This window comes from Paraphaeosphaeria sporulosa (genome assembly GCF_001642045.1).
Source record: "Paraphaeosphaeria sporulosa strain AP3s5-JAC2a unplaced genomic scaffold CC84scaffold_3, whole genome shotgun sequence".
In the NCBI taxonomy this organism is placed as follows: Eukaryota; Fungi; Ascomycota; class Dothideomycetes; order Pleosporales; family Didymosphaeriaceae; genus Paraphaeosphaeria; species Paraphaeosphaeria sporulosa.
This window is the reverse complement of record NW_017253362.1, coordinates 2602255-2627890: the sequence shown is the minus strand read 5'-3', so window position 1 is coordinate 2627890 and position 25636 is coordinate 2602255. Positions and strand designations below refer to the sequence as shown.

General features: G+C 53.4%; 11 protein-coding genes across 11 annotated transcripts; 6 read left to right on the top strand and 5 right to left on the bottom strand.

Annotated features, from left to right (window-relative positions):
* Positions 1–1317: 1317 nt before the first annotated feature.
* On the bottom strand, positions 1318–3032 carry CC84DRAFT_1240371 (uncharacterized protein; the record flags this gene model as incomplete). The annotated part of the gene is made up of 1 exon (XM_018184017.1): positions 1318–3032. Exon 1 carries the CDS (start codon positions 2611–2613, stop codon positions 1318–1320), a length of 1296 nt encoding a protein of 431 aa, XP_018039178.1. The 5' UTR covers positions 2614–3032.
* Positions 3033–3262: 230 nt separating this feature from the next.
* On the top strand, positions 3263–4084 carry CC84DRAFT_1174232 (uncharacterized protein; the record flags this gene model as incomplete). The annotated part of the gene is made up of 3 exons (XM_018180084.1): positions 3263–3324; positions 3371–3960; positions 4005–4084. The coding sequence occupies 3 exons, from the start codon at positions 3263–3265 to the stop codon at positions 4082–4084; spliced, it is 732 nt and encodes a 243-aa protein (XP_018039177.1).
* Positions 4085–4843: 759 nt separating this feature from the next.
* On the bottom strand, positions 4844–12181 carry CC84DRAFT_1185555 (uncharacterized protein; the record flags this gene model as incomplete). The annotated part of the gene is made up of 10 exons (XM_018180812.1): positions 4844–5196; positions 5246–7801; positions 7848–8274; positions 8326–8381; positions 8432–8477; positions 8571–8714; positions 9457–9822; positions 9875–11429; positions 11477–11925; positions 11972–12181. 10 exons carry the CDS (start codon positions 12179–12181, stop codon positions 4844–4846), a joined length of 6162 nt encoding a protein of 2053 aa, XP_018039176.1.
* Positions 12182–12698: 517 nt separating this feature from the next.
* On the top strand, positions 12699–13407 carry CC84DRAFT_1072442 (uncharacterized protein; the record flags this gene model as incomplete). The annotated part of the gene is made up of 2 exons (XM_018173680.1): positions 12699–12758; positions 12808–13407. Coding segments are annotated over 2 exons (660 nt in total), but the record flags the coding sequence as incomplete, so codon positions are not given.
* A 493-nt stretch (positions 13408–13900) lies between these two features.
* On the top strand, positions 13901–14999 carry CC84DRAFT_587625 (uncharacterized protein). The gene has a single exon (XM_018186794.1). It carries the CDS (start codon positions 14142–14144, stop codon positions 14742–14744), a length of 603 nt encoding a protein of 200 aa, XP_018039174.1. The 5' UTR covers positions 13901–14141; the 3' UTR covers positions 14745–14999.
* On the bottom strand, positions 14979–16826 carry CC84DRAFT_1257586 (uncharacterized protein). Its single transcript, XM_018184749.1, has 3 exons — positions 16233–16826; positions 15708–16169; positions 14979–15652 (listed from the first exon to the last, which is right to left on the bottom strand). Exons 1-3 carry the CDS (start codon positions 16411–16413, stop codon positions 15195–15197), a joined length of 1101 nt encoding a protein of 366 aa, XP_018039173.1. The 5' UTR covers positions 16414–16826; the 3' UTR covers positions 14979–15194.
* Positions 16827–17907: 1081 nt separating this feature from the next.
* CC84DRAFT_1162649 (uncharacterized protein) lies at positions 17908–19399 on the top strand. The gene is made up of 3 exons (XM_018178051.1): positions 17908–18057; positions 18115–19029; positions 19112–19399. The coding sequence occupies exons 1-2, from the start codon at positions 17947–17949 to the stop codon at positions 18928–18930; spliced, it is 927 nt and encodes a 308-aa protein (XP_018039172.1). The 5' UTR covers positions 17908–17946; the 3' UTR covers positions 18931–19029; positions 19112–19399.
* Positions 19400–19493: 94 nt separating this feature from the next.
* CC84DRAFT_1257584 (uncharacterized protein) lies at positions 19494–21895 on the top strand (the record flags this gene model as incomplete). Its single annotated transcript, XM_018184748.1, has 5 exons — positions 19494–19825; positions 19874–20343; positions 20387–20782; positions 20830–21741; positions 21790–21895. Exons 1-5 carry the CDS (start codon positions 19670–19672, stop codon positions 21893–21895), a joined length of 2040 nt encoding a protein of 679 aa, XP_018039171.1. The 5' UTR covers positions 19494–19669.
* Positions 21848–22753, bottom strand: CC84DRAFT_1162646 (3-hydroxyanthranilate 3,4-dioxygenase). Its single transcript, XM_018178050.1, has 2 exons — positions 22501–22753; positions 21848–22444 (listed from the first exon to the last, which is right to left on the bottom strand). The coding sequence occupies exons 1-2, from the start codon at positions 22641–22643 to the stop codon at positions 21955–21957; spliced, it is 633 nt and encodes a 210-aa protein (XP_018039170.1). The 5' UTR covers positions 22644–22753; the 3' UTR covers positions 21848–21954.
* A 230-nt stretch (positions 22754–22983) lies between these two features.
* Positions 22984–23800, top strand: CC84DRAFT_1174225 (Ctr copper transporter; the record flags this gene model as incomplete). The annotated part of the gene is made up of 4 exons (XM_018180083.1): positions 22984–23067; positions 23121–23322; positions 23360–23636; positions 23686–23800. 4 exons carry the CDS (start codon positions 22984–22986, stop codon positions 23798–23800), a joined length of 678 nt encoding a protein of 225 aa, XP_018039169.1.
* Positions 23801–24251: 451 nt separating this feature from the next.
* Positions 24252–25473, bottom strand: CC84DRAFT_1085925 (golgi apparatus membrane protein-like protein tvp38; the record flags this gene model as incomplete). The annotated part of the gene is made up of 2 exons (XM_018174130.1): positions 24252–24948; positions 25001–25473. The coding sequence occupies 2 exons, from the start codon at positions 25471–25473 to the stop codon at positions 24252–24254; spliced, it is 1170 nt and encodes a 389-aa protein (XP_018039168.1).
* Between the last annotated feature and the right edge of the window lie 163 nt (positions 25474–25636).

Here is a 25636-nt window from a genome sequence, read left to right as displayed (position 1 = left end):
TAGATGAAATGGATTTGGTTGTTCATTCGTGAGAGCTGAACGTTCCAGATCTCGATCAGCTCCAACGCATGTAGGTTTTGTTCTTGTCCTGTACTATACCATCGGTGTCTAAGGCACTGATATCTGTCGAGACCGGTCAGATGCAGATATATAGCTTCTGTACGAAGGTAACGGAGCGTAAGCATCTTCTCGGAATGCTTGACTCGATATGTTGAGCAGCAGATCTGGGCCCTGTGCGATTATAAACGATCTTAACCTGGCGGAGAAGCCTGAGGTTCTTACATAGACTGCTCTTGACCGGACCAACTCAATCCCGATGGTGAACAGAAGACCATCCTGGCCTCATCCTCTCATACCTACGGCACCTGCATGATCTTCTACCTTTTGAACGACTGCCTCGCAGTCAGTAGGATCACACCGAATGCACTCCCCTCAAAACCCCGAAACTGAAGTTTCCTCCTATTGTTTGCCACAGACAAGTCTGTTGCACATTTTGAAATCAGCATTCTAGTGCTCTTGCCACTACAGCACGTAGATGCATGTACCTGATGACTTGGTAAAACTGGCGCGAGCTTCTTGGTATTGGTCATAATCAACAGCTTGGAATCGATGCCAAGCTTGATAGGCTCAGGACCTATTAAGACTGTGAACAGCGCACTTGTAGAATGATGGGCGCATTCAACGAGGGCAGTGGAGACCACGGGCACACGCCTGTCATGTTCCAGAAGGGAAGCATTTGCGTGTTCTCGCTGGCCTCGTCTAGCTAGTATGGAACACTGCGTTGAGAAAGTGGTCTTTGGATTAATTCAACCTACTATTGAGAGAAACACTTCGCAATAACGTTGCTAAACGATAGCAGATTATCATTCCATTCATTCTAACGCTCTTTTTCACAAGCTTCGTATATTCTTTGACGATTTTTTAGCTATATTGGATACCAGGCTGACCGAAATGGTGTTGTAAAGTGAGGCACTGCTTGATCACACTGTAGGAAGGAGGTAGAAGGATACACAAGAGTAAGAGACACTCTAGCGGGAACCAATCCGAGTATGAAGCATGCGCAAAGTCGGAATCTGCAATGCTGTGCAATTACGTTACACTAGAATGTATCACTTGGTGTTCCAGGATCGTTGTAATGGCATAGGAAGTCGCTGGATCTGTAGTCCCAGTGCTTACTATTTTGAGAGTAGAAGTGCAACGTCTACTGAGGCGTATTGTCTATTATGCTAATATGGTGAAGGAAAGATAGAGGTGATCACATTGATTGAATTACTACAACGAAACCCTGTGAACAATCTATATCAGGATCACGGCGGCTCAGCTTTTCTTGCTATTTCCGCGATTGTTTCCCGAATTCGATCTCTCCGGGCGACCCCGTTTTGATATCTTTGCTTTCGGCTTTTTGACTCTATTCTTGTTTGATGTTATAGAAGAATGCGAGACGAAGGATGTATTTGGTGCATCGCTGCCAAACGAAGATGTGGCCTGATTTCTACCGGCATTCCTCCTCCTCGATCTCAGTCCATAACTCGCAGCCGAGCTTCTAGGAATCGCAAACTGGGCGGTTTCCTGCCCTACCACGAAGCTGGGTAGTATGTCGCTCGCATCGCTGGCCGCTCGTTCAGTTGGCGTGTAAACTGCACTCGCGCCGCAGGAGTCATTTCGGGGGAACATTACATCATCCTCTAGACGGAATGAGTCCTGAATTGCGAGTATTTCTTCTTCCAAAGAAGGGTAGGTCCATTCTATTGAGTTCTTGTGGGCTGCTTGCAGATGGATCCACCAAAGAGCTGTGTTGACGGACAATTCGTTTGGACCTCCGAGCTCGACCCCTTCTTCACTGCGTCCATTAATCCAGGGCACGGATACGAATTCGATCTTGCCGTGGAATCTCAACGCCTCTACCTCGCATTGCCACGTTGTTGGGCTAGGTTCTGGTCCATCTTCGCTTGGTCCAACTCTGAAAAGGACAAGCTCTTCGTCGGTTATAATGTACGCGTACCGTGTTTTCAGATGGTAACAGTAGGTGAATACTTGAGCTAAAGGTTTGAACCACTCTGGTAGCTCATTCTGAGAATTGAACATATGCTTGAAGTCCCCTACCTCGACCCATGCCGATCTCCACTTTTCGCTGTATTTCGTTTCGCCAGGAAGAAAGTTTGTTGGCGAACTTCCTCTTGCCTTCCCGTCCGCGTCCAACAGAATCGCTGCCCAGTCGGGACGAAATCCTTTCGTTGCCCCCTGGGGATGTCTTGCCTTTTCACCGCGTACCATGTAAACAAGGTCGCCGTGCCGAATGTATTCCCTGGTTTCTTCCAAGGCTCTTACTACTATTTCCCGATTCCAACAGTATACGACGTCCGAGAAACCCCCATTTTCACCCTTTACTTGCAAATCGACGGGCCGAAATCCAAGAGCGTCCCGGGTCCGAACCCGATTAAGAAGAATAGGGTACATTTTTTGCAAAGTGCCTGAATCGAAACCTTCCCACCTTGCCACACGCTGTGGCACCTTATATTGGGAGTTTTTCGTGTTGGTACTTCCAGACTTGTGATGGATCTGGCCCAAGGTTGGATTTTGTTGTCGAAGGTAATCCAACAAAGTTTGTGCCATTGTTTACAAGCGTAACCCATTCGTGTGGGCTCTAAATTCGACTGAAAAGGAGCGATCATATGGATGTTCTATTGTCGTATCTGGCGAAGAGAAGAGGACCTGGACTTGGTCGGACAGCCAGTCGGTACATGCAGCGTGAGATGCAACCCATATTGGCACATACTCGCCGTGCCCCCAGCGTGCAGTTCACCGTTCTTGTTAAAGAAGGTGTCCGGATATCAGTTTTCAAAAATACCAATCACAATCAGTCCTGTCCCACACCCATTAGCCTGCGCGTGCGGGGGGAACATGAGCGGGGTCGCCGACAAGGGTACGATAATCTTGCGTGCAACCAGTGAAACATCATTGCTCCTAGCTTTTTTATACAGAAAAGCGAATCGGTAGTTGTCGGCTTGCATATACGATAATCAGTTTCCGGCTCTTGTAAGCTTTATTCTGATGCCTCAGGTATCCAAGATCTGCTGTTTGCCCCCTTTTCTGCATCCTGCTGTATTCATGCCTCAGCCCACTCCGAAACGTAAAGCTAAGAAGTCAAGATCCGCGAACGTATTAAGGGGTCCGCAATCAGTTTCTCAACCAACAAAATTCCTGCCTGAGATTGATGGTCCAAAACTAGGCCCCTTCAAAAGTCCCTACTTCCACTATTCCGATGACTTTCAATTCGAGGAACTCCTACATGAACCCTCTAGTAGCGGCGGTGGGGAAGGAAATGTATTCAAAGCTACTTTGAATGGGGAAGCATACGCTGTAAAACTAGTGAGTTGAGGCATATCCTGCCTTCATCGTTCGGATCGTCCTGCCAACATCACCAGTTCAAGTTTTTCGATAAAGACGAAGGCCGATTCCGCTTTTGGGACTCCCAAAATGAGCAGATAACTGACGTGGATCTCGTTGGCAATCTTGATCCCTTCAATGCCGAATGTCGCGCGTACGGCCGTATCGAGGAGATTTACACCAAGTACCGCGCAAAGAATATCGACATTGGAATCATTGCCATACCTTGTTACGGCTACATTGAGATAAGTTCCTCTCATGAGCGAGACATTGTTGCTCGCTTCGGACCATTGGATTTCCAGCGTTCTGAAACCAATACCATCACTCCACTACGCGCCATAGTGAAACAGTATAGCTCACATATACCCATCGATCCGAAGAAAAGATCTATCAAACTTATGTTGCGCGATCTTAAAACAATGCATAATAACGGCTTATACCCTATCGACATACGTGCGGAGAACTATCGCGAAGGGCGACTGGTGGATTTCGGCATGGCGTTGACGGAACCTAGTTGTGTCTTGCGGGTATTGGATGGCTATATGGCAGACCGTGAACGAGGAAGGGGCCTTGGTGCGTTCGACAAGATGATCAAGGCTGCTGGAATCAAAACACAGGTTCGCGCTACATATGGAACTGGGCGGCCAGGATGGGGATATCGAACAAGAGCGGGGCGAAAGGCGAATGGCGACGTTGATTTTATACAATTGGTCAACAGGCGAGGACATCTGACCGACAAACAAACATGGTGAGTCCGATAAGGTAGGTCAGATGGTATACATGACATGCGCACTGCCTCAGCATGCACCCAATTCAAAGAGTTCGCCTGGGTGTCAATCCCCATACGTGAAGGTGGTGACGGACAACGTTCCACAACCGTACCTTGCTTGTCAATGCTTACCGAATCCCACAATATAAGCTGGGTGGGTATGATGTCTATACAATGCATGTCGTTCTCTTCCTAGCCTACACAAACCAAGCATGTCTGCGACCGTAGAAGCCGTAGGCCATCTCGGAATCACTTTCGGGCCCTCCTGCAAAATGAGTTGCTCGCGAGATTTGCTCCGCAAGGTCCTCAGGGTCTGGACCTCGCTCGCAAACACAGCGTCCCGCGGTACGGTTGGCTTTGGTCGAGATAAGCATGCCACTCCCGTCGTTGAGGAACACGCACGCAATGATGCCAACAATTCGAGACTGGTTTCCAGACCCTTTCCAACGCATGCACAAGTACTCGACGAAGCTCACCGCCTCGCAGCCCCACCGCGACCCTCCACTATCTCGCAAGCACCCTTCAATGCACTTAGCATCTACATATTCATCGGCATTGCTTGCGCTCGACCGCCTCACTCAACAAGCCCAGCACAGCACAGAAGCCCATCGTTGAAGCATCAACGTCTATCATTCAAGCTAAACACAACAGCACACATGCTAGACCAACCCACCAGCACCACACTCCTCACCAATCCTCCTCCTCTGCCGCCTTCCTCCCCTGCATCGCCGCCTGCCTCTGCCTCAGCGCCTCCGCCAAACCCCCCGCAATGCTCCCCCCACTATCCCTCGCACCAACATCAGAGTTGCTACCAGAGTACCCGCTATCCCTCGCCTCGCCGCCAGCAACCGGCCGCTTCGCGACGGGCCGTTTGGCAGGCGGAGCCGGCGGTGCGCCCTTTCCGCGGACGCCGTTCGCAGGCCGGGCTGGCGGCGCGGGCGGCGCGGGCGGGGGCGCAGGCTTGCTGATGTATTCTTGCAGATAGGCGGAGGGTGCCCAGCCGGAGGCGGACTTGTCGAGTCTGCTTGCGAGCCACCAGCCTGTTCGGGTTAGTTAGGGGTTGGCATGGGGGAGAAAGGGAGGACCTACCGTTACCCTCTTTTTGGGTCACCAGGATAATTTCACCCTCCTGGAGACTGAGCTCTCCGGCAGACTGGCCCGCAAAATCATACAGTGCTTTATAGGTGGGCTCTTTGGGTGCGGGAGGCGCAACGGGTGGGGGTGGGGGCGGCGGTGGAGGTGCTCGATTCGACGATGTAGATGTGTTGCGTGCGTGGCCATTTGACAGTGCTGCCACTGGTTGTGGCACGGCTCTTGGTTGGGCAGCTGCGGGCGCCGCGACTGGTGTTGGGGCAGGTGTAGGTTTGGGCCGGGAAGCGAGTTTCGATGGTCCGCCACCGGGTCCACCGGGTCGTAGCAGTTTTCCCTTAGTGATTGGTTTCGCTGCGACCTGTTTTCCTTTGGGCGTTGGTTTCGATTGTGAGTTTGGTGGCTCTCCAGCGGCTGTGTGAATAGTACCACTCTTATACAGGTCGTCCCTCGGTACAGCAGGATCCTTGACTGCTTTCACCTGAGCTAGCTTCCCAGGCTTCTTGTTGAACTCGATGGTCTCTCCGATTTTGATGTTCAGCGACCCGCGCAATACGTTGGTTAGGTGAGTGAAGAATTCCGTCTTGAAGATGCAGTTCACCAAAGGATCAGGCTCTTGGGGTGACCCCACGCCGATGGAGAACCAGTCGTCCTTCAGAGTGGTGCAGCTGATATACTTGATGGCTCCTACCGGTATCGTTCTTTCGGCCTGAATTTGTACTTGTCGGTTGACAAGCACCTGCTTAACGAGGTAGACATTTGATTTCGTCAAGATGAGTGTTCGCGCCTCGGGCTTACTGGAGCGACCAAGCTTCGATACAAGAAGCTCAGCGCGGCACGAGAAAGGCACCTCTTGGTTAGAGATGCCGATCGCATTTGCGACCACTTCACCCGGTCCACCTTTGTTTCCGATACCAAGGTAGTCGCCCATGAACCTGCGGTAGCCGACCAAGCTGTACCTTCGTCGCTCTTTCCGGCCTTGCAAGACCTTGTGACCTTGGTCGCGGAGCTCAATGAATTCGAAGCCACCGTTGATGCGCCTCCAGAACCGCTGGATTCGAATAGCGCATTCTGTCCGGTAGCGTAGATAGTTGCGCCATGCACGCTGGATCCGTATAGCCATGTTGTGCCAGTAACGATCTCGCATCGTCTCAAGTGCGAACAGTGTTTCGGGGGTCTTGATGAAAACCTTGGTTACACCCATCTGGAACTCCTCGGCGGGAATGTTCGTGTCTTTCAGAATCTGTTTGGCACCACTCTCGTATGACCCACTCCAAGTGTATTCTCCTGCATACCCTGTTTTCGGTGACAGAAGGAAGAATCGCTCGACAAACTTGTCGAAAGTCTGACGCGACGCGAATCCAGCACGTCGAATGCGGACGTTCTCCTGCAAACCGAGATACTTGATCTGATGTAGGACGTTTGGCTCGTTAAATTCGGTAGGCGACTTGTTTTCGTTCGGCTTGATGGTACGAATATACGAAGGCTGCGCTTTCATGAGGGTTTCAACAAGGGCGTTCGCCGAAACCTTTATCTTATCACCGGCTGTCGGAGGACGTCTCTTATTATCAGTATCGATCTGATCGGGGAAAAGCGTATGTACGAAGTTGTTGGAGCTGTTGCCGAGGAGAATCAGCAAGTCCTTGAGTAGTTGATCTTTGTTCTTGTCGGTCATGCCATCGATGGCGTACGACACGTCACCAGCGTAGTGCTTGATGACGAACTGGCCCTGCCGTGGCTGGAAGTTCGGGTTGGAAGATAGAGAATTTAATCGTTGCGCAAAAGTCTGATCAGCAGCGGCGGGATCTGCGCTCGCCGTTGCACAGGCGTCGTTCAGGTTAGCGAAGACGCCCGGAGGTCGCCTTTCTTCGATCAATTGGCACACAACCTTATTATCAAAGTATTTGATCGGGGTCCATTTGATCTGTTCTCGCTCGTACTCTTCTTGCTCCGCCTTAAGGGTTAGCTGGATGAAAATCTGCTGGAGCTTTTCGTTGACATAGTTGATGCAGAGCTGTTCGAAACTGTTGCGCTCGAAGATCTCGAATCCGTAGATGTCTAGAATACCAATCGAGTAGGCAACTGCGTCCCGGGCTTGTAGCGATATGTTAATGCGTGCGACGATCCAATCGAACAGATTGAAGTATATGGCCTTTGCTAGCGCATCTCGTACAGATGCTGCTTGTGTAGGGTTCAGCGGGACGTCGTACACTGAACCTCGGCGTCCACCTCGACTAGTCTCCATCACGCGGGTGGTGAGCGCTTTGTTCACGTGCGCAGATTCTACCTCCAGCAGGTACGCGACGAAGTCCACGACAGACTGGTCCGCGATTACTGTGTCGCCTTTGTCGTCTTCCCGGAACGTTACGTTTCCTAGCCATAATATAGCCGAAAGCATTCTGAATATGCTGTCTTGCTCGTCCTGCGACAGTCCAATAGTCTTCATAGCATTCATGGTATCTTTGAACTCGGCGTGGTCATCGATGCCTTGAACGTCGTAGCATTTCGAGCGGCTTGTGTAGACGTACTGCTGTGGCTGCTGGATACCAAAGATTTCTGTACATGTTAGCCTCGTGCGTGCACCTGTTGCGAGGAACGTTACCTCTGTGGTTCGATGATGCCGCCTTTGCGAACTGATAGAAAATGTGGAAGTTGCGCTCGTTCGTGATCTGCCCTACTACTCTTGACTTCTCCAAGAGATAGTTGTTGATGTTCGCGCCCACTGGCTCGCCCTGCGCATTGAACTGAATCTCAAGGTACTTTCCGAATCGCGACGAATTGTTATTCCTCAGCGTCTTTGCGTTTCCGAATGATTCGAGCAGAGGGTTCGTGGCCAGCACCGTCTCCTTGATCTCCTGAATGCCGCTATTGCTGCCGCCCGAAACATTGGCAATGTATTGCATTATTCGCTTTGCAGCTTCGGTCTTGCCCGCACCGGACTCGCCCGAGATGATCACGCACTGGTTCTCCTTGTACGCTTTCATGTTGTAGTAGGAAGATTCGGCGATTGCGAAGACGTGCGGAGGAACCTGGAGAAATCAGTCAACTGGTTGCAGCGGCTGCTGGGGCGCGAAGCCTACCTCCAGTCTGTTCTTGCCCTTGTAGCTATCCAGGACCTGGTCCGTGTATATACCCACTGTCCCAATGTCAGTACCCCTCGCGCGAGCAACTGCAGGCGAAACGTACGGTCCCGGAACGGATTGACTGACACCAGCACATGTCCAATGTATGTCTGCGCCTAAATCAGCGGTTGTCCTGTGCAGGCTCGGCGATGCGCGCCGGCGGGTGCCTGCTGCGGGTGCCTGCTGCGGGGGTCCGCACGTACGTAGATTTCCCTGTTCTCGAATCGCTTCTTCAGGTTGTCGTTGATGGCTTCGTTTGAGATCTTGCTGAGCAGCGTGAGATCTGATACGCCGACCTCCTTTTTCTTGGTGGATTCGAAGACGGCCTTCTTCGCGAAACCGCCCTTCTGCCCCCCACCACCGGCGGCGGCATCCTTCTTGCGCCCGGCGCGCTTGCTCACAGCCTGTCCACCTGCCGTCAGCGCCTCCAGCGTCCTCGCAATGAGGGGTCAGGGTCCTACCGCAGGCATGGTTGCGGCCCAATAGCGCGCTGAGTCTCGTGGTCCGCTGTCAATCGATATCGCGGGCGTGTACCCAGGACGGGCAGGAACTGGAAAGGGAGCGAGCGAGCGAGCGAAAGGCGACGGAGTGAGGGGTGCGAATTTCGGCGCGACAGCGATTGTTGGAAGACGGCGCCGTACGGGCGGTTGTGGGTGACTTTCCCTGGGTTCCGCCGCCTTGCTGTGACATAAGGTGGCTAGGCTGCGGCTCAGCCACTAACGGCAACGCGTAACATCGCGCCAGCTTCTGTAAATCTTGACAACGCCGTCCACTTAGATTCCATATCAGTTTGCCTCCCTCGACGACCCATTACGTGGCACTCGCGTTAACTTCATACAATCCAATGTAGGCAACCGCCCTATTCAACTTGGTTTAAACCATATATATGCGCCGTCGTGCCTCAGCAGGCATGCAGGTTCGTCATAATGAGCGTTCGAAGACCATTCCCAAACAGAAATAACACACAGGACGCCGCGCCTATGCAAATGCCAGAATAGCAATATCGCTCATCCCAAACGCCACCGCTCGGTCGTCAAAATAAGCACAGCGAACGCTTCAAGAGAAAACATCTCCTCCGTACCTTCCGACACTGGCCCAGTCGTGCCTCTTACGATCTGTCGCTGGCTGCACCCCCCTCCATTCGTAGTCCTGGAGTTTTCCGAGGCATCCCAGACCTCCGCCAGAAATCCAGTCCTGTACAATGGTTTGAATAAATTCCAGCTTTTCTCGCAGACCGTTGGCTTCTGTGAGCTCCTTGTAGCTGTCGTCCTGCCGTACTGAACCGTACAGTAGCTGTTGGAGGGAACCGTGGAGCGTTTCGCGGCTCTTCACAAAGTCCCACGGAACCTTGTTGGTGTCCTGCAGGACTGCTGCTCCCTCCATTGAGAGGCATACGAGCTTGCCGTAGGTCGCATCCGGCGATAGCACCAGCTTCGTGTGGTCGGGGAAGTTGAACTGGAGAAGAAGTTAGTACATGCGTCTAGTGAGGAATCAAAGTAGAACATGCCTGGAAAGAACCATCGTCGAAGCCCCAGATACCGAAGTTTCCAAGCCGCTGGTAGAACTTGACAAAATTAGGCCGCTCGCCATCATTTTTGGGCCAATTCTCATCGCCTAATTCTGAACACATGTATTTGCAAAACTTTTGCCAGTACAATCGGATGTCGTCAGCGCGACGATGCTCGGAAATTTGGACGCGACAAATGCCTTGGTCCTTCTTTGGGGCAGCCCAGAACTGGATGGGGATGGCCTTCAAATAGTCGGGGTCCTTGGAGAGCTGCTTGAGATGGTGCAGTCCGTTTGTCGTAAAGCCCACAGTCACGGGGTAATCTTTATTCGCGGCTGTCAAGACACCGACACTCCCACCATCGAGAACGTAGCCAACACCGTACTTTCGCGAGTAATCCACCCATTTGGACACGAATGGTAGTTTCTTTTGTTTGTCGCGCTTGGAATAAGTAGGCTTTCTCTCTAGTGCTCGTGCCAGGTTGTCTCGGAAGGTGTATAACTGCGCTAATACCGCTGTAGGGTCAGTTGCGGGCACTTCTGTGCTCAACGCACGAAGCCGCGGTGCTGTTCGTGTCCTGGTTGACTGTGATGCCACCGGTTTAGGTGCTGTTGGCTCCTGCTTCTGTTCTATCCTAGAGCTGATCTTTGATACTCGAAGCGAAGGCAGTTCTTGCAGTGGCTCTTCCTCTTTCGACGTGTCTCTGGCTGTCTTCGTTCGCTGAGATGAGCGAGTTTCTTTAGAGACTTTCAAAGGCACTGGGGCAGGTGCGGCAGCTCCTGTCACCCTTGGATTCGATATCTTGCGAACGCTCCTTAGGCGTGTCGGCTGCTTCTCCACCATTCGCGGTACTGGCTTCGCTTCTTGGGCGGGATCATTGTTTTCCTGCAAGGTTGGCATAACCTCTGCCCTTCTAGCGGCGCGCACTGGCCGTCCTTTCATCCGGTCGTTGCCCGTGGTCTCTACCAACGCTTGGCCCTCCGAAGATGAGTCCTTCTCCTCCGTTATCTCACTTAGCCCACCCGCGCTCTGGAAAGGCCATTGCACACGGGCAGGAAATGGCAAGTACACCGTCTCCTTTGCGAAAGGTATACTTGGCTGTTTTCCAGATTCAATCTCCTTCTGGCAGTCTCGTGCCACCGTCTTGTTCCTCCGAGCCCCGTATGCTCCAAAAGTTTGGCCGGCATCAGGACCATACTTGCCCACAGCAGAGGACTTGCACAAGGTCCACCACTCGTCTGTATATCCGCGCTTGATTGTCGCGGCGGTCGGCGGTCGTACCTTTGACCACTTCGGGACGCGAGACGTGCATGCGCTGTCCAGTGTTAATGGTATATGGCCTAGAGTAAAGAACGGGTGGGCGACGATCTCATCGGGCGTGGGTCGTTCGTCTTCGTGAACAAGCAATAAAGAAACGATATCGCGAAGATCGTCTGTGATTTCGTTTGGGCATTTCGCTAGGTCTGGCCATGAATATTCCCGCGCCTTAAGCTTGCGATAGATGTCCTCTCGTTTCGTGGAGTGGAAAGGTGCTCTACCGACGGCCAATGTGTACCTAAAAGGTCAGCGCGGATCTCACGCAGGATGGCGAGTGTTTCTCACATCATGATACCTATCGCCCAGAGGTCCACCTTCTCATCGTGGCCCTTTCCAGTCTTTTCTAACACCTCAGGTGCGAGATAGTTGGGTGTCCCGCACATGGTCGTTCGCCGGATGGCACCGTAGTCGCTCTGTGACACGAGGAGTGCTGCAAGCCCGAAGTCGCCAACCTTGACGTTCATATCTCCGTCGAGGAAGAGGTTGCCCGTCTTGAGATCTCGGTGAACGATGTTCCGTTGGTGCAGGTATTTGATGGCGCCGCATGTTTGTATCATGAAGCGTCTGATCTCGGGCATGGTAAAGTACTTCCGCTTCTTGATTGCGTCGGCGAGGGATCCATTCTCGCACAGTTCGAGCACGACGTATGTGCTCTTCTGGAAGGAGAAGGCCCGATAAAACTCAACGATGTTCGGATGTGCTAGCTTGGAGTGTATTTGGAGTTCTGTCACAAACTGCAGACTGTCAGCATTGGACGCACCAGCCCAGCGTTGCTCCAACCTTTTGCGCCAGTTTAGGAGGCTCCATCTTCGACTTAACAATCTTCAAAGCGACAGTAGTGTTGCCCAGATGCTCATGGTTGAGCAGCTTCGCGGGATGGCATATAGCAAAGCCACCTTTTCCCAGCAAAGGGCCAGTTTCATACTGCAGACCTTCTGGATCGCTCACCAGCGCGGGCGGTGCGTCCGCGTGAACGGAAGGGGCAGACATTTGGTAGTGGGTGTGAAGGTGGTTGCTGTGATGGAGCGATTGACGCCAATGTTTTTGTTTGGGTCGTTGCTAGGCGAGCTGGCAAGCTTCGGACGGAACCGTGCACGCGAGTGGAGCTGCACCCATGATCCCTGCGAAGCTTGTGCAGCTCAATGCGCGCGCCTCGTCATTGTGGGAGACGACCATCAATTCGAAAGCATATTTGATCTTGTCGGTTGTCATTGTATTGCTGTGGGCATATATACTCGACATTGGCGCGACTGGACAGCAGCCAAACCGGAAGGGTGCGACGGAAGCTGCAATCTCGTCAGCAGGCAACCGCTTTCTCCCAAGCAACCTCACCACTCATACCTCAATTCTCGCAATGCGCCAATAACTTACTAGACCGATGCTCGATGCCGATGCCGGTGTAACCTTAAGCCTCAAGAAGCCATACGTATATCCCACCGAAGCCGCGAACCTCGACCTTCCGCTGCGATCCTAGAGAGTCATCGCGCGTCTGTCGCAGCCCCTCATCATGTCGCTCACACTGAAAATTGCCTCTCTTGCCGTTCGAACACTTGCGAAGCCTATAGCTGTATGTGTCTCCCATTTCCGAGCGTGCTTCCGCTGACGCAAGTAACAAGACCCAAATAAAACGCAATGCCCACGAGCACGAACGATTCCGCGGCTACTGCGTGAGGTTCGCACAGCGTCTCCACAGGTTCGACATGCGGATGCGACTCGGCCTTCTCCAAGACCCTGCCGTCATCGACCGCCAGGTAGCTAAGGAAATCAAGGCTGCCGAAGCCGCGCGGAAGAAACTAGATCAGACGCCAACAGTGAAAACAGAGGCAGAGACGGTCGCGGAAGAAGCAATGACAGAAAAGGAAAAAGAAGCCGCGAGGAAGAAGATCGAGGCAGAGGCAAAGGCAGCGATCGAAGCAGCGACCAGACGACGTCCCCTTTCCGAAACGAAGGCGATCGAAATGGGCGCAAATTTTGTAGCCGAGGCCTTCATATTCGCTGTAGGAATCAGCGTTATAGTGTTCGAGCAGTGGAGGCAGAGAAGAAAGGCGAGGAACCAGCGCGACGACATTCGCGAAGACGTAGAAGAGCTGAAGGAAGAGTTCAAGAGTGTCAGGGAAGAATTGGCGGAGCTGAAATCATATCATTCTGAACCGAGCTCGACAAGCTTGCTCCCTAAGTTCTTGACAGGAAAGAGCGAACCCCAGAAGCCGACCGAAAAGCTCCTGAGCAGAACAGAAGAAGACGATATCAAACGCAGTCTGAGAGGACTACGTAGGGAGCTCAAGGCGGTAGACCAAGAACTGGAAACGATCAAGGAGCGGCACCAGTCGACCTCACTTTTGTCGCGGGTGTCCTTTTGGAAGGAGGAAGAGATTGAAAGCAAACCTCGCACAACCGAGGCGCAGGACATCACCGCTCCGCCATCTACATCTTCTATTGTAGCGTCACCAACGGAACAGAAGAGTTGAGACCATCTTCTCTCAATCTGTCTATTTCCACTCCATTATGAAAATGATACGCGACGCAACGACTCCGTCAGCTACCATGGTGCAGTAAAACTAGGCATCGTTTTTTTAAGGGCAACACGAGGTGCTCCTGACATATCCTCGGTGTATGATAGGTCTAAAAGGGCGGTACATACTCCTCTCATGATACCCCATCTCCCTCGAGCTAGACCATAGTTGTTTCTTTACATGTCTTCACTACCATCATCACCAAAAGCATGTAGAATATGTATACCAAGCTATGTATCAGCACAGAAACTTTCATTCGAAACGGTGCCGCTTTGCTGCACCAATCTTGGAAGGCGCGCTCTTGTTCGTTCCTTCCCCAAGACACGCGGCGCGCAGCACCTACATGTCACACATCACGTCACCCTCAAGCATTTCAGTCCGTCGAGTGCATCTAGGGCGTCTAGCACCTATTTCCCTTTTGGCGCAAGCACTCCATTATGACGCTTCCGGGCCTCCAAAGCAGAGCTGCCAGCCTTACGTTAAGTGCGACCTTCCAACCTCCTCACACGCACACCCAGAGGCACGAGGACTCGCTGCTGAAAGTCCCCGCTAGCAACACCGATGCACTTCCACCCCATCTCCACGGAGCAACGCACGGCGACGTGCTCTCGGAGGCAACCCGCCACAACAAGCACACGCCTCCGACTTCTTCCATCGATCCTTCCCCTGACTCAAACTTGTACCCCATGTCTTCCCAGTCCTCTATCGCCCAGCTCGATGGTCCCCAAGACCACCGGCCGCGCACGCACATCTACACCCTCCCGCCGTCCCTCATGACACCACAGCTTCACGGCAAAGCTAACAACCAACCCCCAAAATCGGCATACCGCGATCTGCTGCCTTACTGCACGGTCGACACGCCGCTGACGGAGCAGCAAGTCGTTCGGCTAAGCGACATTGCGGGGAGTCTGAGGGAGGTGGTGGCTCTTGCGGTGAGGGCGAGGACGAATGAGAGGGCGAGGGCGGTGTTGAGGGAGGCGCTAGGGGAGGGGGTCGCTAGGGGGGTTGTGGAGTTTTGGGAAGAGGAGTTTGAGGTTTGAGGATGAGGGAGTGGGGGAGGGGGATGTGAGTGAATGAATGAGTGAGTTAGTGGGTACGGAAGATGAGGTTTTAGTTGGGACGATGTGGTGGACGGGCGTGGGAAGTGGGTTCGCTGGCACCGCCATGCTGGGGAGGACATCTATCAAATGGCACTCACGTAGAGGGCAAACACAATGGCACACACCAAAAAAGACCATCTACGTGGAAGAAGAAAAGACCGGCTCCAATAGCCGGGATGCATCATTGAAACGAATTAGAAAGCCGTATGAATCGACCGTTGACCCAGTTTCCGCAAGCCCCATCGCACAAATACATTGGTGTCTTGGATCCCGACCCCACAGGGGCGTGACGTCCAAGCACGCTGCGCAGCCAGCTCCGAGAGCAAGAGCCGCCAAAAGGAAGCAAATGGCCACACATAAAGCCCACCCGCGCCATGTACCGCCGCGACCCTATGACGAGCTCGTGACGTTGAGCAGCCCGATGTCCTTGAGCGCAGGCCCAATGTCCAGGTTCACCTTGATAATCGTGCTCTTGATCGCCTCCTCGAAGTACTCCAGGTGCTCTCCATTGCGGATGCTGCTGTTTCCCACAATCTCCAGCGGGATAACGCCGTCCTTGTACTTGCTCTGTACAAGCGAGATGACCGGGAGGCCCTCCTGGTCGAGGATGGCCGACATGGTGCTGTTGTTCTCGCCGGGCTTGAGCATGAGGTCGGGCAGGAGCGCGGTGCCAATGCCCGTGCCGTCGATAGACAGGTTCATGGTGACGTTGCCGAGCTCGAGGGTCATGACGGAGGGGTTGGGGATGATGACGTTGCCGATCATGTTGGAGCCGTCGGAGAGCTTGTTCTTGGTGCCAAAGAGGATCTTGATGTTGGTGATTTGGAGACCGGAAAGCTTGTTAAGGCCTGCGTGTGGTTAGTTGGCGTGGGAGCGCGCGATAGGGAAAGGGATGCGGCTTACCCTTCATCTCGATGTTCTTGGTGTAGTCGACTGAGATGGCCGACAGACCCTTCTGGTGGACCTTGGTCTTGCCACTCATGACGACGGTGAAGGTCTCGCTGGCCATGGTGGTCTTGGTGTACTCCTTGAACGAGTCTAGGTTGACAATGGGCGCATCTTGCTCGATGTCGATCTCCGTCTCAGCATCAGCCTTGGTCTCCGGAACGTTGAGAAAGAGGAAGGGCTCCTTTCCTGGTAGCGAGAGACCGGCTTGGAAGGCATCGAGAGTAGGGTGAAATGAGCTGCTGCTTCTTGCGACGCTCTTGATCTTGAGATGGACCTTCTCTGGCTCCGTGTTTGTGACCTCCTGGTCAGTGACCTCTAGGGTTGAAGCATTAATGTCGTGCTGAGCCTTTTTCGGAATCGCAACGTATATGATTGGCAGAACGATCACTAGGATGATGGCGGCAATGACAATTAGGTCTGCGTTCGTTAGCAAGAGTCCGTCTCAATGTTGTGGCGATTAGAGTTCTGTCAGATACTTACCACACCACCAAAACTTCCTGCAGTGATTCTTGACTCGTGGTCCGGCACCAGGCCTTGGTCCAGGGGGATATAAAGTATTGAGAACTCCTCCCTTCTTCTGGGGCGCTGCGGCGGGTGCTACATGCTCCTCACTTTCGTGTGTGACCTCCGAGCGAGTAGGTCCAAGTTCCTTGTCCTCCATGTTCGATAGTAGCTGCTGAGCACGGTCGGATGTCAAGGAAAACAAGATCGGTCGCCCACAACAGAACGGACCCTACTCAGATTCAGGGTCGGGACATGTGGAGAGTTTGCGGGGAAACAAGCTTATAACGAGAGTATGCATGCGGAGAAGAAGCACATGAATGTTCAAAGAACGAGAATCCTCGTCGAAGCCGGCAAGGCCTCGACAGGGATCGTGCGCAAACCGAGGAAAGGGCAGATCATTCACATTGTCGAAAGGAGAAGCGGTGGCGACCAGCTATTGACAGCGCACCGTCGAATCAGAGGTGAACAGGGTAACTCAATCCGGCGAACCTCCGAAATTGTAGCCACAGGTGGTAGAGCAGGCGACCGAGGCAAGACGCTCGACTACCACACGAACACATGTGCTTTGTGCCCATCCTCGTACGGTGGCTGACCCTTAGAGCAACCTCACAATCCTATTGCTTGGTTCTGTACTGCAAGCTCGAAACTATCAGCCTCAAGCTAGGAGCCGCCTGCACTGCACCCGGACTCTCCGTATGGTGGACGGCCATGTTTGCGACTGCGCAATATGCGCAGGCCTCTGCGACAATGGAAATTAGGGATTTGCAAGGATCTCAGTGAGAACGACATCGACAGCATCGGATTGGCATCAGGAGCATCTTACGCCCGGCGAACAGCTCCCTAGCAGGTTAGCTCGCTCGGAAATGTGGGGAAAGCCAGCCAATGTGAATGCCGGTTGTTTCGGCCCACCCGGCGCAAGAACCCCTTCGAGCATTGTCACCTTCTCTTTCCGATGCCCTCATGTGCGGCGTCTAAATCGATAGCCATAAATGTCGGCGTTGGAGGCCGTATGCGCGTTCACATGTTGAAGACGCTGCTGCGAGCCGCCTCGTATTTAGAAATGCTCATGTGACGCACTGGACAAGGTCTTGGGACTCGCTTCATGGGTTCTTGAAACCACTTGAAGAGGTATGTTGGTGATATGTTGTTGCGGAAACTCGGTGCGAAACTCACCAAGCGCACCGCGCAGATGGATGTAGGTGCTTCTACGGACAAAGGTGATTCCAAAGTGACGCGTGACTTTGCCTTTCTGACAGATCCGTGAAGGCTAAGACACTCACTGACGCCATCCGATCCCAAGTTGCTCGGCGATTAAGGATTGGTTGGAAGGATCAGCAATTGCGTAAGCGGTTGAAGCCGTTCCGGCAAAAGTGATAGACAAGTGAGGGAATATTGTGCACTGTGCCGCAATCCCACTGACTCTCACGTATCGACAGTAATAAGACCTCCCACCCGAGGTGGGTCACTTTCGTAGACGACCTGGGTGTGCTGTTGGTGCGGTATCTTTTACCTTGGTCGATATCACGGGTAGCGTTTTCGACTGGATGTCCCCTGTGAGGTTCGAGAATGCAAGATCTGGGGTCATGCTGCCAAGCTCTGGAGAAGTCTTGTGGCGCTAGCCCGCGTACCTTGCAGCAACGAGCCCGCGAACCATACCAACATCGAACCGCCGAATTTGGAACAGACCACCATGGCGGACTCCGACAGCGAAGAGGATTATATGAAGATGATCTTCGACGATACGCCGAAGCAGCCTGCGCACGAAACCTCGCTCCAGCGCGCTGCGCGCAAGCGCAAAGAAGTACGACCCCGCGCTACCCGCGGATACTACAAGCACACAAGCTAACATAAAGCCCAGGGTGAGGCCAGAGCTCGCCAGAAGACCAAGGCCGAACGCGAGGCAGACGCAGAGGCAGCGCGGGAAGCAGCTCTGGCTACCGCGCTCCCAGAGAACAACAAGGGCTTCAAGATGATGGCAAAGTTTGGTTTCAAACAGGGTGACTCTTTGGGCAAAGCCGAGGACGCGCGAAAGGTGCCCATACAAGTGAATGTAAAGGAGGACAGAAGCGGGATTGGTCTCGAGTCCGAGAAGAAACGCAAGCTAAGAGAGGCGTGGAATGAAGCAGCGCGGGCAGCCAAGCGGTCCAAGGAAGAGGAGGGCGACTACCTGGAAGACCGTAAGCAGCAACAGAGGGAGAAGAAGATGCAGTGGGATCTGGACAACGCTCAGAGGACCGCTGAGCGTCTGTCGGACAAGGAAGCAGAAGAAGCGGACGGGGCGTCTCTAGAAGGGAAGCCTCTGAAAGATATCAACGTGCTTTGGCGCATCCGCGCACGACGACGAGTTGAAAAGGAACATGATAGGCGACAGCGAAGAGAGTTGGAGCACTGTCTTGCATCTCGACTTCCGACGCTGGCGCAAGAGGACGAGGACAACGACTCCAAGGTAGCACAGGGTCATGACGTGACACCTTTCTACACATCACTTGAGAACGATCTAGAAGATGAAGACCCAGAGCTTGCAGAATTTGAAGCTTTGCCGGTAGGCGAACGCTTGATAAAAGTGCTTGCTTTTCTGCGAGAGAAGTACAAATATTGCCTGTACTGCGGATACCAGTACCCCGATGCAGCTATGGAAGGCTGTCCAGGCATCACGGAAGAGGACCACGACTGATAGTCCCGGTCTTCTTCATCTCAGGACAGATAAAACGCATCACTAATACAACACCTCATGCTATGCAGCCGGAATTGCACTTCCTCGAACTCAAGCATGGTATGTTAGATGTACAAAGTCAACACGTAAATTTCTAGCATTGGAGTTTGTATGGTAAAAGCCTACTGACCTCACACAATAGCAGCCTGAATTACACGTATGGTTCGAGAGAGCTCGCTCGGCTCCATGTAACTGATACTGCCAATCCCACTATATGGTTTGAGGAAGTGCATTGCACAGTGGGGCAGCGAGGTGTTTTCATGACCAAAATTCTAGACCTTGGCTGCGCACGCACATTTTGCGCAAACAATGGATTGAACAGATCATCATGGATGGTATAAATCGCCCACGTCACACAATCGTTGCGAAAACGGGGGAGGAGTCTCTACAATTCAGGATTGTGGTTGGGTAGCTTCGAATTAAACATAAGGGGAGACATTAGGCAGGTTTTATCACGAACGTGTAGTTGAATCGAAAACCAAAGAGACAGTTTGACGTTGATAATGTTTGGCTTCCCTTCTTCGATTTGCACTGTGCAATTTAGGTACAAGGTATACCTGAGATGCAGGTTCAGCCAAGCTCCAGGGTCACGTGTTTGCGCGTCGGCGCTAGCGGACGACGAGCACTTTCCGCGTCGGGCCCCTAAGCTCTGCATCTTCAATCACGCCAATTGTTCCATCAACTCAAGCCAATCGACACAATGGAAACAAAGAAATGCTACATGTATGCGCCTCCAGAGCACGAGTCACGACCTTCGAAGCGTCAGCGAACGTCTGAATCAGACCCTCATGCAGGCCTCTCAGAGCGACTGAAGATATATAGCAAGACTTGGGCTGAGCAAGAGAAGAATATACAGGTACATTGCGTTTCATGTGTCTAACAAAATGGTGCTGACGTCTTGCAGAGAACACTAGAGGAAGCGGATAGAGCGACGCAAGGTAAAATCATCGACTTCGTAGCGGCTAATGCACCGTCGGAAGATGCACCGCGGATATCTATCCCAACCGGGCTCATTGTCGCTGGACCCAGCATTGCTTCCCATGGGCCCTATTTCGAACGACTGGGACGAAGAATCAGAGATGAGACGAATAGCTCCTATGTTGTTTTGACGTCCGGAGAAAGCCCGAATCTCAAAACCTTGCTGAAAATTTTAATAAAAAAGGTCACGTCACGAATCGAAGAGGATGATGATGATGAAGACGAGATCGGCCGATTCGCGACTTCATCAAGGCGAGGCCCGAAGCTCCTCAACTTCGATCTTGGCCATATCCAGGAATGGACCTCGAGAAACATGGTGCAGAGCATCGTTGTAGCGATCCAAGACAGCGAGGCCTTTGATACAGCAGTACTGATCGAGATGGTCGATCTATTCTAGTAAGCAACCCAGCATGATACCTGCAAGGTTTAACCGTTTTAGTTCCTGGCTTGATCGTCTGCCTTTTGTTTTACTTTTCGGTATTGCTACATCAAGCGAAAGCTTTGAGGAACGGCTATTGGGGAAGTCTTTGCGCTACCTCGATGGCCAACAGTTCGACGTCACTCAATCAGATGATATAATTGAGAAGTTATTCCGCGCGACTGTTGCCCACCCTGACACTGAACCTCATATCGGCCCCAACCTGTGTCGACGCATCCTCGAAAGGCAGAAGGACCATGTGCAGAACATACAAGACTTTGTTCATGGTCTCAAATATGCGTACATGTCACATTTCTACGCCAATCCTACGACCATCTTCTTGAAAAACGATCCCAAGTTTAAAGACTTTTCGTCCGACGCATTCGAGGCAATCCGGAACCTACCATCATTCAGGAGGTAAGTAATCAGAGCCGCTAATCCACACCGTGACTGACGACCCCAAGATACGTTGAGGAGAAGCTCGAAGTCGGCGACACGCGAAGCGTGCGGCAGCTGTTATGCTCCGATAATTTTTTGTTTGAAGTCATTAAAGAGCTCATCGTCACCGTACAGGATGCCCTGTCTTCACTCAGCATCGCCGCAATAGTCTTGACACGGATACGCGAGTCGCTAGGAATCACACCAAAAGTCCGCCTTTCCAATGTCTGGTCCCGAGCAGCCTCTGGTGAGCTGCTAGATTCCCCACTCCTTCGCGAGACGATGCTCTCCATCAAAAAGACTCCGTCCGATAGGCTAGCGCGCCTTATCGATTCATTGATAGGTCTTACCACAGAAGACGTTGGCCGACATGCCAAAGAAATCGATATTCCCATTGACCTGGAACAACTGCAGCGCGAGCTGAAGACGCTTATTGAAGGTAATGCAAGCTCAGAGCCGCTGAGAAGTCAAGATGATGTACGTAATGAGAGCGTGAGAACGACCGTAGTAGCCCAGAAAGTCCTCCTCAGCAAGCATAAAGCTGCCCTATCTGAGCAGGATAAGGCCTACTCGGGGATCGTAGCGAGATTCTGCCAACAACTGGAGTCGTACTTCCGCTTCGCTCTTATTGACACGAGAACGCTCTTCCTCTACGAAGTCCTCGTCTACGATCTAAAGTCTCCGCATACCGAGGTCTTCCAGCCCAGGCCCCGCTTGGCCATTGAGCGCGCCCTTGCCACACCGCACGACTATCTAGGCTGCGAATGCTGCGGCAACATGCAAGACGCTGAAAATACTCTTGCGGGCACGCAACCTGCGACTGCTATCGTTTACCAGTTGTATCTGGAATCCGGGGCTATAATCAACGCTACCGATTTGTGGTCTGCTTTCCATGCAATTGTCGGCAAGGACGACGAAGACGACCAGTCGCAAACCATGTATGTGACGAAACCCTCAACTATGTCGGACGATCCTAACCACACCAGGGCACTCTTTCAACGCGCCCTCGCCGAGCTCAAGTTTCTCGGCCTCATCAGACCAAGCAGAAAGAAGGCCGATCACATTGCGAAGATGCTGTGGAAGGGTCTATGACCGCTAGACACAATTCCTAATGTACAGTTGTTAACCTACATCATATCTCGGTTTATCAATCAGTCCTTCGCCTTATGCGCAGTATCACACAACGTTCCGCAATTCTTGCACGTCCTCGCCTCCGTATCCCTCTGGAAAGCCTCCACCGCAGCCTTGATCTGCGTCCCCAGATCCGAACAGTGGAAGCTCGCCTCATGCACCTGCTCCCTGCAGTGCTGACAATACCACCTCAGCTTGTCGATGCTATCCTTCGGCCTTTTCTGCTCCAGCACAATGCCTACCGTATCTGCGAACCGCACCGGATTGTGCGGCGTGTCCGGCGGTAACAGGAACATATCGCCCTCGTTGATGTACACGTCGCGGAACTCGCCCTCATCGATGATTTTGAGCAGCATGCGGCCTTTATGCTGGTAGAACCACTCCGGGGTGGAGTTGATGTGGTAGTCGGCGCGCGCGTTGGGACCGCCTACAATCATGACGGTGGCCGAGTCGTTGTAGACGCAGTAGTTGTTCACGGGCGGTTGGAGCATGTGCGAGTTTTCGGCGACCCTGCGGCAAGAGGGTTTAGCAGAGTAATAATGCTAATGAAAGCGCATGGAGAATACCATTTTGGAATGTTCACAGGCGGTCCTAATAACCGCGCTGGTCGCGTGCGCGAAAAGAAGCGATGTGCGGTGGCTGCGGGAGCCTGCGGTGTGTGTGCGCCTGGCGCTCGGAGCAGCTGGAGCGCTGGTCGCAGTGCTTGCATATTTCCTCCAACTTTTGTATGAACTACGTTCCCAGAAGCGACCTATAGGTCTTTTGTGACGTCGAAATATGTATTTGTAACGGCGCGAGCTGGCCACCACCGAAGCGCGGCCGCGAGTGAACCCTGGGTGGCGCTTGCGCTGCATGCTCCCGCCCCGCCGCCGCCCACGCGACCGAAACCCCGCGGCGAGCTTGAGCACGGTGAGCACGGACCATGTGCCTGAGACGTGCAACACCTCCGCATCGTGTGCCAGATAGCGACTTAGCGAGCCGGCTGCTCTCTGCCTGACCTCCTTCTCTCACATCACATCTTACCCTCTACACTACAAACTATACACAAAATGGATCACTCCCACATGGACCACGGCGGCCACGAAGGCCACAATATGCCCGGCATGGACCACGGTCCGCAGTGCAACATGAACGTGGGCCTGCCTCTCTCCCCCTTCCTTCCTTCCTCTAACGGATATGTTGACAGATGCTCTTCACATGGGACACCACCGACCTCTGCATCGTCTTCAAGTCGTGGCACATTTCCGGAACCGGCACGCTGATTCTCAGCTTACTCGCCATCGTGCTCATGACGGCGGGCTACGAGGCCGTACGCGAGGCGAGCAGGAGATACGATGCGCATACGAAGCGGGTCAGCGAGGGGAGGAGCAGCGGTGACGATCTCTCTCGTGAGTCCAGCACTTTCTTCATCCCTCCTTTGATCAGGCACGTGTATGCGGACTACAAGAACTGGCGGAGATATGCTGGAGGTAAGCGTGGATGAAGGCAGGAAGAACATGTCGAGGGACGAACGGGTGAAGTGGAGCATCGCTGAGAAGCGCCCCGTAGACGCTGCGCACGCCCCAGACGAATCCTCTGAATCGAGCTCATTGCTGTGGCCAGGACGACATGGCCGGACCTCCGCTTCTGCCTCGGAACAGCAGACCAAGACTGTCAAGGCGCTGTTCTATGCGGTCCAGGTCTTCTACTCGTTCTTCATCATGTGAGTCGCCCTCGTCCCTTCTTACGCTCCCGTGCTGACTCAGGCGGAGGCTGCTGTTTATGACGTACAACGGGTGGGTCATGCTCTCGGTCGCCGTGGGCGCGTTTGTGGGGTATTTGCTGTTCAGCGGGGGCCCGTCAGCGAAGACGGCGGCGTGCCATTAGATGCATGTGTCAAAGAAAGCAGATGAGGTGTAAGCGCCATGGCTTGATGAAGCAGGCGGCTTGAATGTGTCGCTGGATACTGTGCACCGTGTTGGCCTCGACGGAATACACGTTCAGATCAGCACCTTCTAGGCTTGCCTTCGATAAGATGGACGAGATGGGTCAGGCAGAGGTAGTTGCGCGAAAGTTGGGAGGGTCGCGTGGAAGGTACGACGAGGGGCGTATTGTATGCTGATACCAATGAGGATTTGATTGAACACTGATTGCAAGATAAAAAAAAAAGACTGGATTGATGTCGTAGCATTGTGCGTCATTGCTGTGCATCTATAGCGGACTGCCGCCGCAAGCGTCTATATGCATCCCATCATATGGCTCGAATGCCACCTTGAAATGAACCAAAACGCATCCAATCCCAAGCATATTGTACACGTATTGTACATATCTACAGCCCCTACTTCTTGGTTCCGTCGTCCTCCCTCTCAGCATCCCCCGCGCCAAAAGGATCGTCCGGGATCTCCAGCGCATCGTCCTCCGCATCGGTAACATCATCATGGTACTCATCACCCCAGCCCGTCCGCAGACTAATATCGTCGTCGTCTTCCCTCAGCGTCTCCGCCGCCTCCAGCGCCGCGGGATCATCCGCATACTCGTTCTCCAATTCCTCAATCGACATGCGCCTCACGCCCGCGCGCTCCTCAGCCTCCAACTGCGCCGCCCGCTCCTTCGTCTTCTTGTACATGAACCACCCTGTCGTGACGCCTGCGACGCCGCCAATCGCTATGCTCACGTAGCTCAGCGCCTTGCTCTTCGCATCCATCTTGCCGCCGTTCTCGGCGATGATGGCGAGCTGCGCGCCGATAAAGATGTGCAGCAGGAGCTTCGGGGAGACGATTGCGGTGGCGAGGGCGTAGGAGGCAGCGGAGACGGTGGGGAAGGTAGCGATAGCGCCGTTGCAGAGGGAGTAGGGCAGCGGGCAGAGGCGGATCATGATGAGCAGCTTGAGGCCGTCGTGTTTGAGCGTCAGGGCGAGCGCGGCGAAGCGCTTGTCGTGCGCGACGAGGCGGTGGACCATGTTTTTGAGGAGGGAGCGCGAGGCGAGGAATGAGGCGGTGGAGCCGGCTACGGTGGCGGTTGCGGCGACGAACCAGCTGGGGGAATTAGTACTGCGGGTCAGAGGGATGGAGGACGTGGGATGCGTACCCGTTTGGAAAGCCGTAGACGAAGCCGGCAATGGTCAGGAGGCTGGAGTAGCCGATCAATGGCGGGAACGATACGATGAAGATCAGGGCCCAGAGTATCAGCCAGCCAGCGGTGATGTCTCTCCACTTCTTCGCGGCGGGCAAGAAGGCGTGGAATATCTTCTCGTTGTATACGAGGAACAATATTGACAAGACGAATAGGACTATTCCCCCCACTGAGAACAAGACTTTCTTGAATGGCGACAGCTTCTCATATCGGCTCATGAACTGGTGGTTGAGCTTGTTGTAGTTGTCCACCAGCGTCCGTATCCGGGACCGTGGCCGCGCATGACCTGCAGAGTGCGGTCTGTTCTGGCGGAATGAATTCGAGTGTGAGCGGCGACTCCAGATGGGGCTGGGGCTTCGTTCGGGAGACTCGTCGTCGTCCAAAGGCAGGGCTAGGGCGCGCGCATCGTAGTCTTCCTCGACGGGCATGGCGGAGGGCGGCGGAAGTAAGCGGAGGTGCAGCGGAAACGCCGTCGACGATGCGGAGACAGGGCGCGGACGAGGTATACAGGTTACTCGGTTGCTCACGGCACGCTGGAAGCGAACATTCCGAGTCTGGGGGTGAAGGAGGGCGAGACACGGTAGGCGTTCG

Excerpts from the sequence above, each read along its gene's own strand:
- CC84DRAFT_587625 (XM_018186794.1), top strand. The coding sequence starts at position 14,142 with ATGACGCTTCCGGGCCTCCAAAGCAGAGCTGCCAGCCTTACGTTAAGT.
- CC84DRAFT_1257586 (XM_018184749.1), bottom strand. The coding sequence starts at position 16,413 with ATGGAGGACAAGGAACTTGGACCTACTCGCTCGGAGGTCACACACGAA. Across the intron at positions 16,170-16,232 it reads CAGGAAGTTTTGGTGGTGTG|ACCTAATTGTCATTGCCGCC; the intron begins GTAAGTATCTGA and ends TAACGAACGCAG. Across the intron at positions 15,653-15,707 it reads CAAGAACATCGAGATGAAGG|GCCTTAACAAGCTTTCCGGT; the intron begins GTAAGCCGCATC and ends AACCACACGCAG.
- CC84DRAFT_1162649 (XM_018178051.1), top strand. The coding sequence starts at position 17,947 with ATGGCGGACTCCGACAGCGAAGAGGATTATATGAAGATGATCTTCGAC. Across the intron at positions 18,058-18,114 it reads CTGCGCGCAAGCGCAAAGAA|GGTGAGGCCAGAGCTCGCCA; the intron begins GTACGACCCCGC and ends CATAAAGCCCAG.
- CC84DRAFT_1162646 (XM_018178050.1), bottom strand. The coding sequence starts at position 22,643 with ATGCAAGCACTGCGACCAGCGCTCCAGCTGCTCCGAGCGCCAGGCGCA. Across the intron at positions 22,445-22,500 it reads CCTGTGAACATTCCAAAATG|GGTCGCCGAAAACTCGCACA; the intron begins GTATTCTCCATG and ends CTCTTGCCGCAG.